This window comes from Mytilus trossulus, chromosome 13 (genome assembly GCF_036588685.1).
Source record: "Mytilus trossulus isolate FHL-02 chromosome 13, PNRI_Mtr1.1.1.hap1, whole genome shotgun sequence".
NCBI classification, from domain to species: domain Eukaryota; kingdom Metazoa; phylum Mollusca; class Bivalvia; order Mytilida; family Mytilidae; genus Mytilus; species Mytilus trossulus.
In genome coordinates, this window is record NC_086385.1 from 37060329 (window position 1) to 37078461 (window position 18133).

An 18133-nucleotide genomic window follows, 5' to 3' on the forward strand; every position below is an offset into this window, starting at 1 on the left:
ATCTTTATCATAGTAAATAGCTTGCGGATACAGCAGTCCATCGGAGTTTGAAAGAAGTGGTTTACTGTTTTCCCAGTCATGGTTTGTATTGTTATGTTATCAGATATATAACACAAAATGTAAATGTGACATAATTATCTACTGTTACACCGTCAGGAAATTTAATGCTGTCACTTTCGAATACCATATTTCTTCACCATTCAAGTGACAACAATGTATCTGAGATGACTTGTAATCTGCGTAAAATATCTTGTGTCGGCACTTGTTGATTACCTTCTTCATGAGAAACCGCCAAGAAGCTGTACTGTGAATTGATATTATTTTCAACACTGAAAGTATTGTTATTCATAATTTCTAGGTATGGTGCGTCCCCATATGTAACAGCAATACAATTAAGATCTATCAAGGCAATATTGTATGGCTTGCTAGAAACTGGGATGTCACGGATATGTTTGACTACATGACTGTACTATATTTATGTTCTGCTTTGCTATTTGCCACAGTAGATGTTCGATATATTTTTTGGCGTTGCGACATTGATCTCAGTTTGAGCTTGATCAACTTTTTGATCTCTAAAACTAAGGTTGGTGGCTGATTCTTTAACCGTTATTTTACCAAACACTTCAACGTCGTTGGATAATTTTTTGATAAGGCTATCAATAGATACTTTTCTCGTGACTTCTACATAAACCACCCAAGGGTTTTCCATGTCTTTCTCACAGAGATTATAACTTTTTTTAATTTTGTGGTTTTCTTCTATTGAAATAACCTGACGCTTTCTGGAGGATTTGCTTTTACTATGAACCTGATCGCAATCTTCACAAAACCCTTCCTCACAATTTGTATAATCAAATGTATATTGACCACAGGGTATGTGTTTTCATGTAGCCATTCAAACACTTTAAACAAAAATACCAAAAGATGATTTGATTTCCTTAAGTCATCACTAACATTTGTTGTTGGTTCGCACAGAAGGCCTCCTGTTCTTAAAGAGATACATGAATGTTGAAATGAATCTCCCGAAAATTTCGAATTATTTTGATTAATATTAGGTAGATAATGAACTAGAGTCAAGTACATAAGCAAAATAGTAATACTCAAGAAAGTCATACTCAAACTCCTGAGTATATATAAATTTTCTTAAATATTTCAGATATTATTGTGATGCTATTTTTTTACCTTTCTACCTTTTGGATTTTGAAATCTTGAAAAATGTACATTCTTTATGGATAGGTTTACGTAAAATGGGATCAAAATGTCACAATTTCGTTGATGTTCCTGCATTACTATCATAACAAAATGAGCAAAGCATAAATGCTTGATCACTGTTTTAGTTAATGCTAGGTTATAAACCCGACAAAAGATCAGAAAGATATTTGTAAGAGTTGTCTCACAAATCCAAATTTACCTCTAAAAGTGCATGGCACAGTAGACAATGACATTTTGCAAAAACATAAAAACATAAATCACTATTTCACAGCTGATTATCCTGAGCTACAATATAAAACTGCACCTTCTTTTAAGGCAAAGGCAGTTTGAATGACCTCTGGATCTGACAATGATACCTTAGAAGTTTCAGATGGCGTGTGGAGTAAGTCGGCGATATCGATGCGTAGTAAAAGGCAGAGAACACTTCATTTATACATGTCATCATCTGTTTTATTTAACACTATTTTATAAGTGGAAATGTACCTTGTGCAATATGAGTAAATAAAGTCAAAATAAACTAATAAGATATACCAATATCAACATTTTGTAGCAAGACGCGTTTTTCGTCTGAAAAAAACTCATCAGTGGCAGTCGAATCTTTGAAAATAAAAGGGTTAAAAAAAGTACCAAGTAGAAGAGCAATGCGGACACAACATTTGGAAATGTTTTGCCAAAGATTTGAAGTTGTCAATGTTGTGAACCTGAATACATGTTTGTAAATACATTACTCACAGTCTTTACATTAACATTAATTTTGGAGAGCATTCAAGAACAAAAATTCCGAAAAGATCGGGACGGTTTTGTAAAAAACAGCTAAAGATATCCATAGTCAATAAATGGTTTCTTAGGCACTCGATATGATTTTTTTGGACTCATTTTTAAGTATGTGGAAACAAGTTTTGCAGCAGTAATATTCAAAATAAAACACGAGAAATACATAAATTACTGTGAAACACTATTTTCGTTGGAAAATGAGATCTCAGTTTTTTCATTTCAAGTTTATAATCTTCAAATTGCATTATAATACGCTAATTACGTTTCAGATAAATAATACAGGCAACATTTTAAATCCTATACCTGTTTCAACAATACTGTTACCATTACAGCCAATCAAAGTATCTGTGTTTCCTTTCTTTTTAAATAATACAGTCATTGTATCTTTTGATAACCAAAAACCTTTCTTTTCATTTGTAGTAGAATTATTCATATCTAGATTAACCACTTTAATGCTAAACATAATGACTCGGATGGAGAGTTTTTTTCATACCACATCTCCTTATAACAATTTAAAACACTCATGAATTAAAAAAAGCTTATACTTATTTTTACGGTAAAACATCAAATTTATTCGTTCATAGTGTGTTAATTTATGTTTTTTGATTGAGATAAGCCTTCCAATTGATATTTTATCGTCTGTTTTTCTATGTTGTGATGTTATGCTATTGTTTCAAAAAGGGAGAAGGTTTGGTACCATTAAAACGTTTAATCCCGCTGCTAATGTTTGCACCTGTCCCAAGTCAGGAATTTGATGTACATTAGTTGTCGTTTGTTTATGCAATTTTTACATGTTTTTCGTTTCTCGTTTTCTATATAGATTAGACCGTTGGTTTTCCCGTTTGAATGGTTTTACACTTAGTCTAGTAATTTTGGGGCCCTTTTTAGCTTTTTGTTCGCTGTGAGCCAAGGATCCGTGTTGAAGGCCGTACTTTAACCTATAATGATTTACTTTTATAAATTGTTATTTGGATGAAGAGTTGTCTCATTGGCACTCACATCACATCTTCATATATCTAATTACTAGTAATACCAATAGTCTGTCGAACACTGTTCGTACGAACCAAGTAGTGAAAAATATAACGCATGGTTCAAAAGTTTGTTTGGAAATACACAACTTGATAATAAAAGATCATCACTGAACAAAATTTTATTCAAAGTTACAGTAAAATTAATCCATTTTCCTTAAGAAAAAATATTATACTATTTCCCTTGTGTAAATATATCATAAATTTCTAGAACGAAGATGTCTCATGAATTATGAAAAGTTCTAAACCACTTTGTACAACGCAACCTTTCCTCCTTCATTGCATATCATCAATGTTCTTTTATCATTGTCATAATACACGGCTTGTGGATTCATCAATCCATCTGATTCTGTCAGTAATGTCCTACTGGTTTTCCCGTCATGCTGTATAATTGTTAGACTGTTGGATTTGTAACCTACAACATAAGCGTTTTGGTATGAGTCTATTGTTGTATGGTATGGAAATTTAATAGAGTCACTTTCGAAATGCCATAAGTCTTTGCCTTTCAAACGACAAGAGACTTTGTTTGTTTTGTAATCAGCGTAAAATATCTTGTTTTTGCTTACTTTGATACAACTTAGACCTTTCGATTCTATCTTTATTGTTTCCAATGGTTTTCCCGATAGATCCATGATATGTATACGGTCGTCATATAATACGTAAATTCGCCCATCCTCGTGAGATACTCCGATGCAACTTGATTCTACACAGATTTTCTTTTCAACGTTGCAATTAATGTAATTCATTATTTCTAAAAATAACGAGTCTCCGTACGACACAACAATATGATCTTGATCTATCACTGCAATACCACTCGGTGCGCTAACGACAGGAATGTCACGAATGTGATCACCTGCATAGCTGTACTCTATTAAAATACTTTCTTTTGTGTGATTGGTCATCAGCAAATGACCATTAGGCAATATGACGCAATCTGTAATATTCAATTTATGTTCACTCGTCATTTGGAATGATTTTATAAGCTGAAGCTTTATCATGTTTATGTTGGATATGTTTCTTGACGTTGGAACGTTGATATCAATTTGTGCTTGATCGAATTTTGGGTCTCTGAAATCAAGGTTTGCGCATGATTCTGAAACCATTATTTTACCAAAGTCTTTTACTTCGTTGGATACTTTTTCGATTAAGCTATGAATAGATACTTTTAATTCATAGTCCTTGGCAGCACCGATTTCGTTTTTTATGGACTCTACCTCTTGTTTTATCCGCTCATTTATCTGACGCGTTCCCAGAAATACTTGTATGTCAGAAGAAAATTGTTTGATGTGTTTTGTTTCGTCCCTTAGTTTGTTAAGCATTTCTTCCGTTGATTTTAGCTTATGAAGGATTTTCATATATTTTGATTTGCAAGTTTGAGATGTTGATCTAAGTTCGTATAATAGTTTTTCTTGTAGCTTGTCTAGATGGACGTTTATTTTCGTTCTTGTTTGAAGAACCATGGTTTTGACAGCCATTTCTTGTTTTTCGAATTCCTTTGTAGCGGATTCACGATTCTTGATGCAAAGTGTCACGTTCTGCAAAGTTCCCTCAATCGTCTCTTCCAGGTTAAATAATAAAGCAGATTGTCGTGAATTTGCCGAACTTTCACTTATTGGTACAACATCGGAACATGCCTTGTGTTTTGACGGGACGCAAGCTACACAGAGGACTTCGTCATGAATTTTACAGAACCACTCCAGGTTTTCTCCATGATGCCCACAAACTTGGGAGATTGAAACATTTTCAATCTTGCTGTAATCTTCTATTGAAATAACTTGATGATTTCTTGAGGCTTTGCTTCTTCTGTGAACGTTTTCACAATCTTCACATAATCCTTCTTCACAACTAGTGCACCATCTCCAAGCATTCTTAGTGACGTCATCAACGCTACATGGACCACAGGGTATTTGTTTGCCTGTAGCCATTCGGACTCCCTGAAACAACATGAAAGAAGATTGTTTTTTTTTATTTTTTATGTATATTTTGGTTTTTGATTAGGTTGAGGGCCCTCCTCTACTTCTAAATAAAAGAAGATTTATTGGAAATGTATAAATACAATTGTGACAATACCTGATTAAAATGCTCCGATAATAAAGTTTTCTACATATTGATATTGTGAAATATCAGCTGCGAGTCACAATTCAAAGATTTGATCGAGTGAGTCTCATATTTTATTAAGCAGCTTATATTACTGTCAAGAAGACCGCGGGATCGGCAACGTCTCGGAAGTAATATTGTATCCAAGTTCGACATCACATCGGCGATGTTGAATAAGAATGCAGTTGTTGATTTATTTTGATACAAATTATTAACCATCATATGATTTCAGTACTTTTTGTACAACAAGATTGGCTGTTCTTCATAAAATATGCTTACTTTAAGGAAAAAGATATCAAATTTTTGTATTTTTGTATGCATTGCCTAAACTGCAAATATTTCTTCACTTTACTAAAAATTATTCACCGCCATTGGATTTTTGTACTTTTTAGGGTTTAGAATAGGTTTTTTTCATGAAATTAAAAAAGTGTCAGAGAAATCATACTAAAACTTTAAGGAAAAATATATCAAATTTTTGTACCCATTGCCTAAACTGTAAGATTGGCTGTTCTTCATAAAATATGCTTACTTTGAGGAAAAAGATATTAAAATTTAGTACACGTTGCCTAAAATGCAAATATTTCTTCATTTTACTAAAAATTATTGACCGCAATTTGATTTTTGTACTTTTTATAGATTAGAATAGTGTTTTTTTCATGAAATTAAAAGAGTGTCAGAGAAATCATACTAAAATGTTATTCGCATTGTTTAAAATAACCAAAATTAGTCTTCTTTTTATTAAAAATGAAGCTATTTTATTTGAAATCAGTCATTTTTACCATCATGAGACAAGTCATCTAATCAGAATTGAGATATACTGAGAATTTAAATACTTAAACTTTATTTTTGTGGAATAAGAATTCAGTTATTGATTTATTTTGATACACATTATTAACCGTCATATCATTTGAGTACTTTTTGTACATCAGGATTGGCTGTTCTTCATAAAATATGCCTACTTTAAGGAAAAAGATATTAAATTTTTGTACGCGTTGTCTAAAATGCAAATATTTCTTCATTTTACTAAAAATTATTGACTGCCATTGGATTTTTGTACCTTTTATAGATTAGAATAGGTTTTTTTCATGAAATTAAAAGAGTGTCAGAGAAATCATACTAACATTTCATTCGCGTTGTTTAAAATTAGTCTTCTTTTTATTAAGAAAAAGCTATTTTATTTAAAATCAGTTATTTTTACCATCTTCAGACAAGTCTTCTGATCAGAATTGAGATATAATGAGAATTAAGATACTTAAACTTTAATTTTTGTTGAATAAGAATGCAGTTGTTGATTTATTTTGATACAAATTATTAACCGTCATATGATTTCAGTACTTTTTGTACATCAAGATTGACTGTTTTTCATAAAATATGCTTACTTTAAGGAAAAAGATATTCAATTTTTTGTATGCCTTGCCTGAAATGCAAATATTTCTTCATTTCACTAAAAATTATTGACCGCCATTTGATTTTTGTACTTTGAAAAGTTTAGAATAGTTTTTTTCATGAAATTAAGAGTGTCAGATAAATCTTACTTAAATTTTATTCGCGTTGTTTAATATTTTATAGGCTTCGATTGTGACAGGAATATAAAAAGTCCTTGATTATGATAAAAAAAAATTAAAGGATTTTATCATGATAAGGATACAAAAATTTTGAATATAGAATACATCTTTCAATAACTGATCCTTTCATTTTGCTTTTCCCGAGTATGTTTGGAAAATAATAAAATCAAAATCGCGATGCAGACACCGTTTTAAAACCCGCCGGGTTTGAAAATATATTACCTAAATAAAAGAAAAAGACCATTCTTTAATAATAATATATTTATGTTAGGTTTTATCTGTACATTTCATTTCAATAAAACTTTGCTAAATTATTATTATTAAAGCAAAATGTATCATCATGATCATTGAACGTTCGATTTTCACTAGTCGCCATTTTAATTAAACAAAACGAAACTAAGATCCCGTAATTTGTATTAGTTTATCATGTGACGTATTACAGGTCAATCCGTCATCAAGGTCGATCGGTTCTATCCGTCCGATCAGTCCGATCAGTCAATTACTTTTACTATAAGTCTGACGGATTGCTGACGTGAGTCTGACGCGAACTTGACTGATCGGTCACTGATCGATGACCGCTGATTGATCGCTGAAATAGTAACGCCTAAGGTTGCAAGTACTTTATTCAACTTTCGTCATACTAATACATGCCAACTTAATAAAGTCACAGTTTATTTTGAAACTAAAACTAGACATAAAATCCCGATACAGGTGTTAATCGTCCCTATGATAGCTACGCCGTTATAGAACCACAATCGTTTCATTTACAGGTACAATAACTATTTACAAGGACTTTAGCTTGCACATCTACATTTGTAGTTACAGGATACGTTCGATATTTTACTATTCATTGGAGCCGAGTTTTATTGGGAAACAGTTGAAGATAAAAAGGTACTGCAACTGACCTAAAAAAAGACGCTTAGTTAGCGAGTTTAATGTTCCAGAATAACACACCACTTCAAATTGTTTTAAAGGATATAATTATATCTATATTCTAATTTGCGTCTAGTCGTTAAAATTTCTGTTGTCAATTTTGGTATTTTAGCTCTTTAATGGGGTACCCCTCAATTTACGGTTTTTGGTAGTCACCTTAAAATCCAAAAAACTAATTTTTTTTGGTTAAATTTCCCGCTATTTTCGTAAATACTTTCGATGCACATATCATCATGGATCATCGGAATGATGAAGACATAAATATAATACCATCTCCGAGAAAAACTTTCAAACTTAAAGTTGGTTGTTTTTTAGAATGAAATTTAACGCGTTTCTTTGAAAAATAATAAAGATATGATTCAAAAACAGCATTTTTCATTTGAAAGGACAAAATATATTATTGAAATACTGCATGCAAATTTTGTTGGGCAAATTCCAAACAATTTTGTCAAAAACTCAAAAATAAAAACATAATTTTTTACCTTTTTTAATTACGGAAGTTTCCTATCCGTCAATCAGCTCCATCGTTTATTTTTCCCTTCACAATGAATTTGATAGTTTCGATGGGATTATTTACATTTTCTAGGATATGTTAATTTATTTTTGAGTGATTTGAATAAATATTTAGTATTTCTTTCGTGTATTTTCTGTGAATTAGTTACTGTAAACCAACTTATTTTCGCGACTTTCGCGAGTAGAAAAATAACGCGAATATTAATCGTCGCGAATATATCAATCTTTGATCTTTTCTTAATAAACGTCATCAAGGAAATCAGGTAATCGCGGAATTAAATAGCCGCGAAACTGTCAAGAAAGGGTAAAACGCGAAAAAAAGTATCCGCGAAAATAAGTTGGTTTACAGTATATTTTTGGTAATAAAATTTTGACTTTTCATAAGAGTTAACCAAATCCTTCGGATAAGATGGGTTTTTTTAATGACTAGTTGATATTGTGGGGGGGAGGGGAGGGGGTACATTGTATATCATTGTTCAAACTCAGAGCAATTGATATGCATGTAAGTGGTCGGGGGAAAAGTACTGTTGAAGTTTCGCAGACATTTGGTGTGTGACATGGTGATGCTATAACCAACATCTCTTGATTAATCCGCTTTCCTTGGGCGAAAAAGTTGTGAAACATCAGTGATCTTATAAGACTTACACAAGAAAGCGAAATTGTTTTGTCTTTAAGTAAGAATCAGCAGAGAGCCAAATATGTGATAAAACTGATCTACATGTATCCTCACAACCTGACACTGATACGATCTCTTGATCATTTTACTCCTTGTTGTTTTGATAGGAAAGCCAAACTTTTAAAAAGACAGAAACATACATAATACTGTGTCGTCGGAACGTTATGAAAGTCTTTTGGGGTATGTAATTATGTTTCCATGCATGGATTGGTAACAGGGATGGGGTAATCGTAATCTGTAATCGTAATCGATTGTAATTGATTACATTTTTTCAAGTAATCGACAGTAATCTGTAATCGAAGACATTTTCGATTACATGTAATCGTAATTTAATCGATTACAGCAAAAATTTGGATGTAATCATCGATTACTTTTCGATTACATTTCGATTACTTTAGTAAAATAGTTTGATGAAAAATAACCTATTTCAGAGGAAAATATGTATGTTATCACTTTGTAGTACAGATAAAAAATTATGCATCAACAATACGTGAGAGTTAAGCAACTGCCTTATTTCTATCTATTGTCTCAAGCTGCATTATGAGTAACCAGATCCCCTACCTAAATTTACTTTAAATCTAGCTTTTGAAACAAATGGATGTATATGCTTGTCAATAATTCAAGAGCTTTAATATTTGAATAAGAAAATAGATTTGAAAAAATAAAATAGATCTTAAATAAGAAATGTGTCTGTCTTTCTTTAAGTTCTGTACTACATTTTTTAAAAGTAGTAAGCTAATTTGTATTAACTTTCTTGAAAACAACAATTTCAAACAGAGTTGAAATTAAAGCTTAGAATAGATAAACAGTTCATTTCTTAAATGTTATGATATACATGTATATAAATTAAATTAAAAAAGAACACACAATCCTTTTAACAATGAACCAATGGCAATGCATAGCAATTCTTTTTAGAAATAGATACATGTATCCCTTTGACACTATAAATATATTTTGTATATAATTTGATTGAAGAAGTTACAAATCTTAACAAAAGTCTTGCCTTTACTAATGAAATGATCAAAGTATTTTAATCAAAAACAAACATACTTTGTTTTTATTTCAATTATCTATCTTATGTCTAATTAAGAAGAAAATTTACAATATTTAGCCCCAGGTTATAAATTGTATTCCAGTGGCAATTAAATAATCTGTAGTTAGGGTGGTTATCCAAACAAAAGGTTTAAATCATACATGTCATTATAAAAATAAATTTTGATCTAAAAAGTTGAACTAATTAATTATTCTACTTTTTTTTACATTTCCTTAAACCATGTAAACATTATAATTGACTATGCTAAAATATTTTCTTTTATAAAGAGTAAAAACAAAAAAGCTAACGTCAGTCGGTAAGAAAGCTAAATTTTTGAAAAACAATTAGTTATGAATAAGTGATTATTGCAATGCAATGACATCTTTCATTTATGTTCATTGTTGAAAGTTAAAATTTCAAGCTTTTTAAAAATTTCTAATCTTCATGAAGAGATTTGATCTAAAAAAAACAGCTATTAACTTATAGTTTAGAAACAATGCTTTGAATGATGCATTTTGTAAAGTTCTTAATTTCCACTATACAAATGTTGAGCTATATTATTGTGTTTTACTCATGTTATTTTTTGTTGAAATGTTGAAGTATGTAATTGACAGTAATCGAAAAGTAATGTAATTACTTTTGATAAAGTAATCGATTGTAATCGATTACATACTAAAATTTGAGTAATCGATTATTAATCGATTGCACAAAAATCCTTCATGTAATCGATTATTAATCGATTACATTTGTCAGTAATCGTGCCCATCCTTGATTGGTAAAGATAATTTCGAGCACATATTTATTTCAAATGCAGTCTACCTTTCAGCAGTCATTACCAAGTACTTATTGAAGTCAACCCCTGTGCAATCAGGTAAAAAAAGCTGCTAAAAAATCGAATTTGAACTTGCTGTCAATTCACTGGTAACGATTGTTAGTGCTGATCTATTTTTCAGTACATAGGCCTTTCTCATGTAACACATCCTCTACATATACCGGTCACTTTGACTCAAAATTGTCTCTGATGCTTACCAAACTGCCAAACTCAAGAGCAAACTAACTAGATAATATGACACCTTACAATTCAGACACAGCGGGGCCAAGGGATGTTAAATATAGCATTTAGCTATATATCTCCTGCAGGAAATTTGAAGTTTATGTTAAGACTTTCAGAATTACACCAAGGTGTGTCTGAAGATATCAAGGATACATTGAAAGAGTTAATTGTTGAAAAATTACACAAAGGCGCTTCTGAACCGTATATTGTCCCTAAAGATAACACAAATTCGTAAATGTATTTCTATTACAAAAACAATCGTTTTTGTAGCAACATTTGGAATTGGCCGAACAGTTATATCATGAATATGAGTATATGGGTCACGAACATTCAATTTGATTTAAACTTTTTACTCACATGGGTTTTGTGTTTCCTATGCAGAAATAACACTTTACCTAACAGACATTTCCATGCACGAGCTTGATCGAATGAAGACGGTATCTTGGGCGTTTTTCAATAAAAACGTATTTTCTTGTCCCAGCCATTGTGTTTGATCTTTGCAAGTGAATTTTGTGCAGTCAATACATTGAATTAGATTTAACATTTTAAAGCAAAGGAAAAGTCTATTTTTAGAGGGATTGATAAGATATTGACCCCTGAATGGTCCAAAACAACCAAAATGGCATGTCACTAGACCGCCTGTTCAACATTCATACTCTGAAATATCGTAAAAAAATGAAGAAATAAATGTTATTCTTACTTTATATAAGTTCTTTAATAATTCAAAAGTATGTTCAGAGCTAACATATTTTAATAAACAGCTTTTAATATAGTATTTTTAATTTCAGAAGGTGTGAAATAATATCATTTTAAAGAATATTTAAGATTGCACGTTTTGTTTACAAACAGGTCTATAATAGAAGTATTCAAAATAACTCTTGAAATTAAATTTTAGACAAGTTGATTTTCCATTTGGTTTAGGTCTGAAAGTTTTACACTCCATATGGCATTGTTTCAAAACACCAATGGGGATGTTTGATACAAAAAGATACCGACAATATAGTCAACAACACGACTCCAGACAATTTATAGTGAAGAAAGTTTCAGTCCAATGCACGAGCAAACTTTCAGGTTTGTTAATCCACAATTGATTCCAGAATGCGTCAGATGAAAGCGAAGAGAGGTCAAGATAAAACTTTTCCATTGACTGACAGTGCATCATCGTTAACGGCTGTTATAAAAAGGTAAGAGAAGTTCTGTTCGCGTTCCGAATTCTTTCAAAAGTCCGACCGAGAAAAAAAAATGGATAAACCCCAGCATTTTTCATAGGACAAATTTCATCAAATAACTTACAAGATCAACTTTGTACCTGCAAAAGTAAATCTTTGTGCTCACAAACTGTGTTTGCCTTGAATAAACTTTGTCCTGCGTCGAACTTGTTCGTGTCAAAAACGAAAAGTGTGTTTTAATGCTAATACGCGTGATGAATCCGAATATGATTTCATATTTAATGAAGACTAGAGCTATTGTATGTCGCTTTTAAAAGACAAATTAAAGAAGGGTCATGCCTGATTTTAAATTACAACATAAACAAATTGGCATAACATTGTATTATTTTCCATCATTTCCATAAAAAATTGGTTAGTCAAAAACATTGTGTTTTTTTCAAAGGTCAAGGTTACTTCTTTTGCTATATCATAGATTGAAAAAAATTAAAAAGGTTCCAGATTCACTCCATTTTGTAATGGCATTTTTGCATATAAGTAGTTTGTCGTTTTGACATGGTCTATAGCATATGTTTATAATTGAACCGTGTTTGTAGCATTCTTTTGAATAGATTTCAGAAAAATTCCTCCTTTTTGCCCTTGTGGTTGAAATATTGATATTTTTAGGTCTGACCTTTGATTCAATTTCACCAAAATTTGATCACCCCACATTTTTACGACCAACCTGTTCTTATTGTACACGTTTTCCTCTTAACAGCAATATATAATTTAGGTATGTGTTCTACCCGAACATTAACGTTTTAGAAAAAGAACTCTGGTTGCTGTACTAAAAGTTGTACTCGGAAACGGACCCACTGTAGTCAAATCAAAACTAGGAAACTTACTCCCTGGACTGTCACATTCAGAAAAATTACACTCATCAACAGCGTCAAGTATTTTCAATGTACTTATTTCACAAAACATAAAAGAACACAACTTAGAAGCATTTAGGAAGCTTGAAGCTCAAGAAATAGAATCTCCAGAAGTACACAAAAAAGAGAACTATATAAGGACTTCAATTAAGTTTCACAACAACAAAAATTATGCAAAGTTACCATGGAAACACGACAACGATTGAAGTGGACATTAAACTTTTTAATAGACTTTCGAAAGTGATCAAGCATACTTAATTAAAAATGTGTTTCGTGATAAAATATGGACTGTAAAGCGATTTTGTTTTATAAACTGTGATTTTTGTTTTATTTGAGAGAATTTAATCTAAAATTTATGTAATTTATATATTGTATTTCAATTTTCTTTTCCACGTTAAGTATTTTTTTTAGGCCCCAAGAATGCAGAGTAGACCGCGGGACCGGCAGCGTCTATGGGGTAATATTGTATCCAAGTTCGACGTCACACCGGCGACGTCACATTATCTTTTGTTGATGAATAGTAAACGTCAAACTGCAAAGCTGTTGTTTATTCATTTAGAGTTAGATTTGAGAAATCGACCCCACAATTACAACAAAAATATGATTAAAATCTGATAAATGTGAATATATGTTGCATGACAGAAAAAAGTGTTTTCTTTGTTTAACTATTACTAAAATTGGATGATGACATGATAAGTTTGGGCCAAAATAATCAACGTCTGTTCCATCATTTTTGACGTCGATGATAATGTCAAGATCAAATTTATTTAGGTATCAAATCCGTGATCTGTAAGTTTTAAAAGAATTGAGCAGAGTTATAAAGACAGTGAAAACTCCGATAAACACCTATATTGAATTCGTTAAATTGGAACACATTTTCACTTTTTAACAGTACGGAAGTTATGAGGGTTTAACGTTAAATCTATAAAAGTCCATGTCACAATCCAGTTAACTTACCGAAAATCAAATTCTCGACAAAACTTGTAATTGAGAACAATTTTTCGCATTTAAAACCAATGATTACTTTGCAGCTGATGTTTAATGGTTTACAAATTTACAAAAAAAGAGAGATAACTTTACAAGGAGCATTTTTCTTTTTGTTATCATTCCATTTTATTAGGTTTTCCCCTTTAAGCAATTGAACTACAATTAGTTGTTTGTCTTAACTGGTTTCACTCTATGTTCCTTTGTGTACGTTTTACTAATCATCTGGTCATGTGAGAGAGATAGGAGATTGAGATCTTTAACGAAAATTAGTTAAAACCACCACACTATCATACTCTAAGTAAGTTTACTATCATAACTTAGTAATTCTAAAATGCCTTTTGGACGCATGACATTTAGTAAGTATTAATTTGCAGTTTTTTCACTGAAAAAAATGTTTTAAATTGTAGAATATTCATTGTTTTCTGTCAATATATTCTAATCACATAACATGAATATGAAAATTGTAATGCCTAGCATATGGTATATAAACCTGTCGTTTACAAAACAAAAGATTTATTTTGTGTTCTTTCTTTATGTTTCTTCTGTCTCATTGCAATTTACCAAACCATCCCTCTTAGTCATACACTTGCAACAACTGTTAAATCAAACGTACTTTTCAGCCATGGAATATTGTCACTGTTAAGGAGGCTCGCGGGTATAAGATTTTCAGAAAAAAAATAAAACATTTATTTTTCATTACAAATTTTAATTATTACCTTAAGTAGTTGTTACTTTATCATATGGTGCAAAAATCATTCCAAAAAATCAATTTGTGTTGGCCCCAGGTGACTTTTAAAATTTAGATACCATTGAAAAGGCTCCAAATTATCTCCCTTTGGTGCAAAAATGCCATTTTTTGGCATTAAAATTGAAATATCTTTTTTAACTCATCGGTGACCTATATTTTTTATTGTTGTTTTCGAATAAGCTGTACATAAATTAAATAATTGTAAAATTTAAGCGATTTCTGTAATTTAGTTCTTTTTTATTTCGATATTACCGCTATTTCGCCTATTAGTTCAACAGAAAAAAGGACATTAAAAAAAATGTATGCTTCTTTGAAAGGCAGATTGTGAACGTAAATGAACGGTGACCCCATTTTTTTATTTTATTTTTCTATCAAGTATAAGACAAAGTTCTTTTATAGAAAAATATAGCGATTTCCTATATTAAATAAAAAAAATGATTTAGACCCGCGAGCCCCCTTAAGGAGTGAGAATAAAGAGGGTTTCTTATAGTTTGTGGACTAGCCAGTGGTAGGCTTTTGGTTCCTTTAATTATTGGTCTACCTTTTCTTATTTTCATATGAGTTTTATTGTTTATGTTCATTTTAATAACCCTACAAACTTTTATAAATGTGTACGCATTAATATATCTCCCTAAACTAGATGAAGACACAATCATTGAAACAAATTCTTTCTTCATTTCTTATACGTCCACATTGACCACAGGGGGAAAGACGATTTCAATCTTGAAGCTATCAAATTTCTTAATCTTAGCAGCAATATTCCAATTTCACCTGTATATGGTATATACATTTCTCAGCTTATACGATATTCAAGAGCTCGAAGCTGCTTCACAGATTGTGCAATACGTAATCAGTGTCTGAACGAAATATCAATGAGCCAAAGTTATATAAAATAACGTCTCGTTATATTCTCAAATAATAGTGATTTCGTATGACTCTCGAAGTGACTCGGTATTTGTTCATTCACACATATGTTTTTTTTCGATTTGATGATTTACTAGTGCGAGTGGGTTCATAAGGAAGCGGTCTGCCTCTTAAAATTTTTACAGTGTTGTTTCCATTTTATTTACCCCTTGAATTTATATTTTACTTTATTGGTACTTTATCGGGAAAGTGAATACTAGCAAGGCATGATATGTTTTAATATACTCTATACTCTAAGCACTACAAATTACAAACACTTATATAATGTATGTTTACACAGTTTTTACTGCTGGATCCCAATTATTTTCATTTAAGTCAATAATGTCTACTTGGCTTGACCACACAATGTTGTTAATATAACGGAATTACAATCATCTGGCATATAAGTGGGAGGTTTGTGTAGCGATAAAACGAGATAAATCCCTTCATTTTTTTTCTCTAAAAATGCCTCTATACATCTATGAAGCTACAAAGGGAGGAATCGGATAGTTATTTTCCATTCATTCAGTTGGCTTAGAAGGTGTCACAATTGATTTGATAACTTTTATGGACTTCCTCCTAATTGATTTTACCTTGGAGTACGCTAATTTTTTATGATACCTTTTGGGGATGTTTCTTTTACAGGGTCATGTGATTTATTTGTTGTTTAGCTACCTCAACTTGATGTCAATGAAATTAATAGTTTGTTAGAACAAACAACTGGTTTTTTTTTAAACTGAAACAACTTTTGGAATAGGTCAGATGGTGTAATATTAATTTTGAAAATATATTTTATGGACTTTAATGTTTTTTTAATTTATTTTTGATATAGTAAATCAAGCGTTTTTAAAATTGAAATTAAAAAAAAACAAGAATAGGGAGTCTTTGGAAGAAACGGTTAAAAAAGCCTAATTGATATATTTAAGGTTGGTTACATCTGTTTCTTTTGGCGTTAATATTTCATTCAAGGTGCATAATTTATGATTTTAGATAAATCCAATTGCACATGGTCGCTTTCTGTTGGCAAAGCTTTTTATTTTGTATATCAGGCTATATGACTGTCTGCATTTTTCGCAAGTCATCTCGATATTTGATTAGATGACGTCGGGACAGAATTAAACACAAAATATTGATAGATATTATCGAGTTCATGCAAAGTAAGTTGTTTATTTTTAGACATTTTGCAATTTGAATATTCATTTTAGTATTTCCTTTGTTTAGCAAATAGGGATGACAGATTTCAGAGGAACAATCAAACTCATTAATCGAACCTTAGCCGTATTTTGGTACAACTTTTTAGAATTTAAAGTCCGCAATGCTCACTAACTTTGTACTTGCTTGGCTTTATAACTATTTTGACCTGAGCGTTCCTGATGAGCCTAATGTAGATAAAACGCGCGTTTAGCGTATTAAATTATAATCCTGGTAACTGTGATAACTATTTAAAATTACTCGGTCGATTTCACTGCCCGTGAACGTTTCGTCCCCGAGGGTATCACCAGCCCAGTAGTCAGCACTTCGGTGTTGACATGAATATCATTTATATGGTCATTTTTATAAATTTCCTGTTTACAAAACTTAGAATTTTTCAAAAAGCTAAGGATTTTCTTATCCCACACATGGATTACCTTAGCCGTATTTGGCACAACTTTTTGGAATTTTGGGTTTTAAATGCCCTTCAACTTTTTACTTGCTTTGCCTTATTTACTATTTTGACCTGAGCGTCGATGATGAGCCTTATGAAGATGAAATTAAACGCGCATATGTTGTATTAAATTACAATCCTAGTACATTTGCTATAAAGAGAGAAATAAGTCAATTCGGTGAACATGAATTTGACAAATAATTCCTCCTTAATGTCAGTAGAGAAAATTCATCAGAAATAAAAGGACATTATATATTTGAATAGGTCTCATGTGCTAATCATCAAAACAATCATCCCAATAAAGGCAAAATACGTGTATACTTCAGTTAATTAGTATATCAAATCTTTATGAATAAATCTTTTGAACAAGGAAGTTGATTGTAGTACAAATTTTCCCAATTCGACTTTCTGTTTTCAATGAAACACAAAAATTTAAGAAATATAACTTTTTCTCAATTCATATGATAGTAGCAAAAATAACAAGGTTAAGCTAAAGATTACCTGGTTTCCTGCTACCACTTATTTCACGAATATTTTCCGACACACAGCGTTTAGTTCGTTAAAACCTGTTTATGGATTCATATGGATACATATACCTCGTTATCGATACAGTGACTCTACATAAATAAGCTTTAAAAGCGGGATATTTTAAACAATTTAAAAGTGTCGGTTTAACAAGGACAATGTTACCATGGTATAATTTACATTTTTATTTGGGCAATTTCGTTCTTGTAAACTCTGTTAAAAAGATTACTTTACCATATTTTCATATAATCAAATGAAAATTCTTCCATCATGACCAGATGAAAAAAAAGATTTGTATAAAAAGTGATGAAACTTTTAAAATCAAATCAAAGCGAGCGTAATATTATCTTTTATGAAATTTTGCAT

The 18133-nt window shown here is 31.2% G+C and overlaps 1 protein-coding gene across 1 annotated transcript; it reads right to left on the reverse strand.

Annotated features, from left to right (window-relative positions):
• Positions 1-3173: 3173 nt before the first annotated feature.
• Positions 3174-17842, reverse strand: LOC134694894 (uncharacterized). The gene is made up of 2 exons (XM_063556001.1): positions 17744-17842; positions 3174-4945 (listed from the first exon to the last, which is right to left on the reverse strand). The coding sequence occupies exon 2, from the start codon at positions 4934-4936 to the stop codon at positions 3254-3256; it is 1683 nt and encodes a 560-aa protein (XP_063412071.1). The 5' UTR covers positions 4937-4945; positions 17744-17842; the 3' UTR covers positions 3174-3253.
• Positions 17843-18133: the final 291 nt, after the last annotated feature.

What these genes read in the sequence shown, in the direction of transcription:
- LOC134694894 (XM_063556001.1), bottom strand. Translation starts at nt 4,936, where the DNA reads ATGGCTACAGGCAAACAAATACCCTGTGGTCCATGTAGCGTTGATGAC.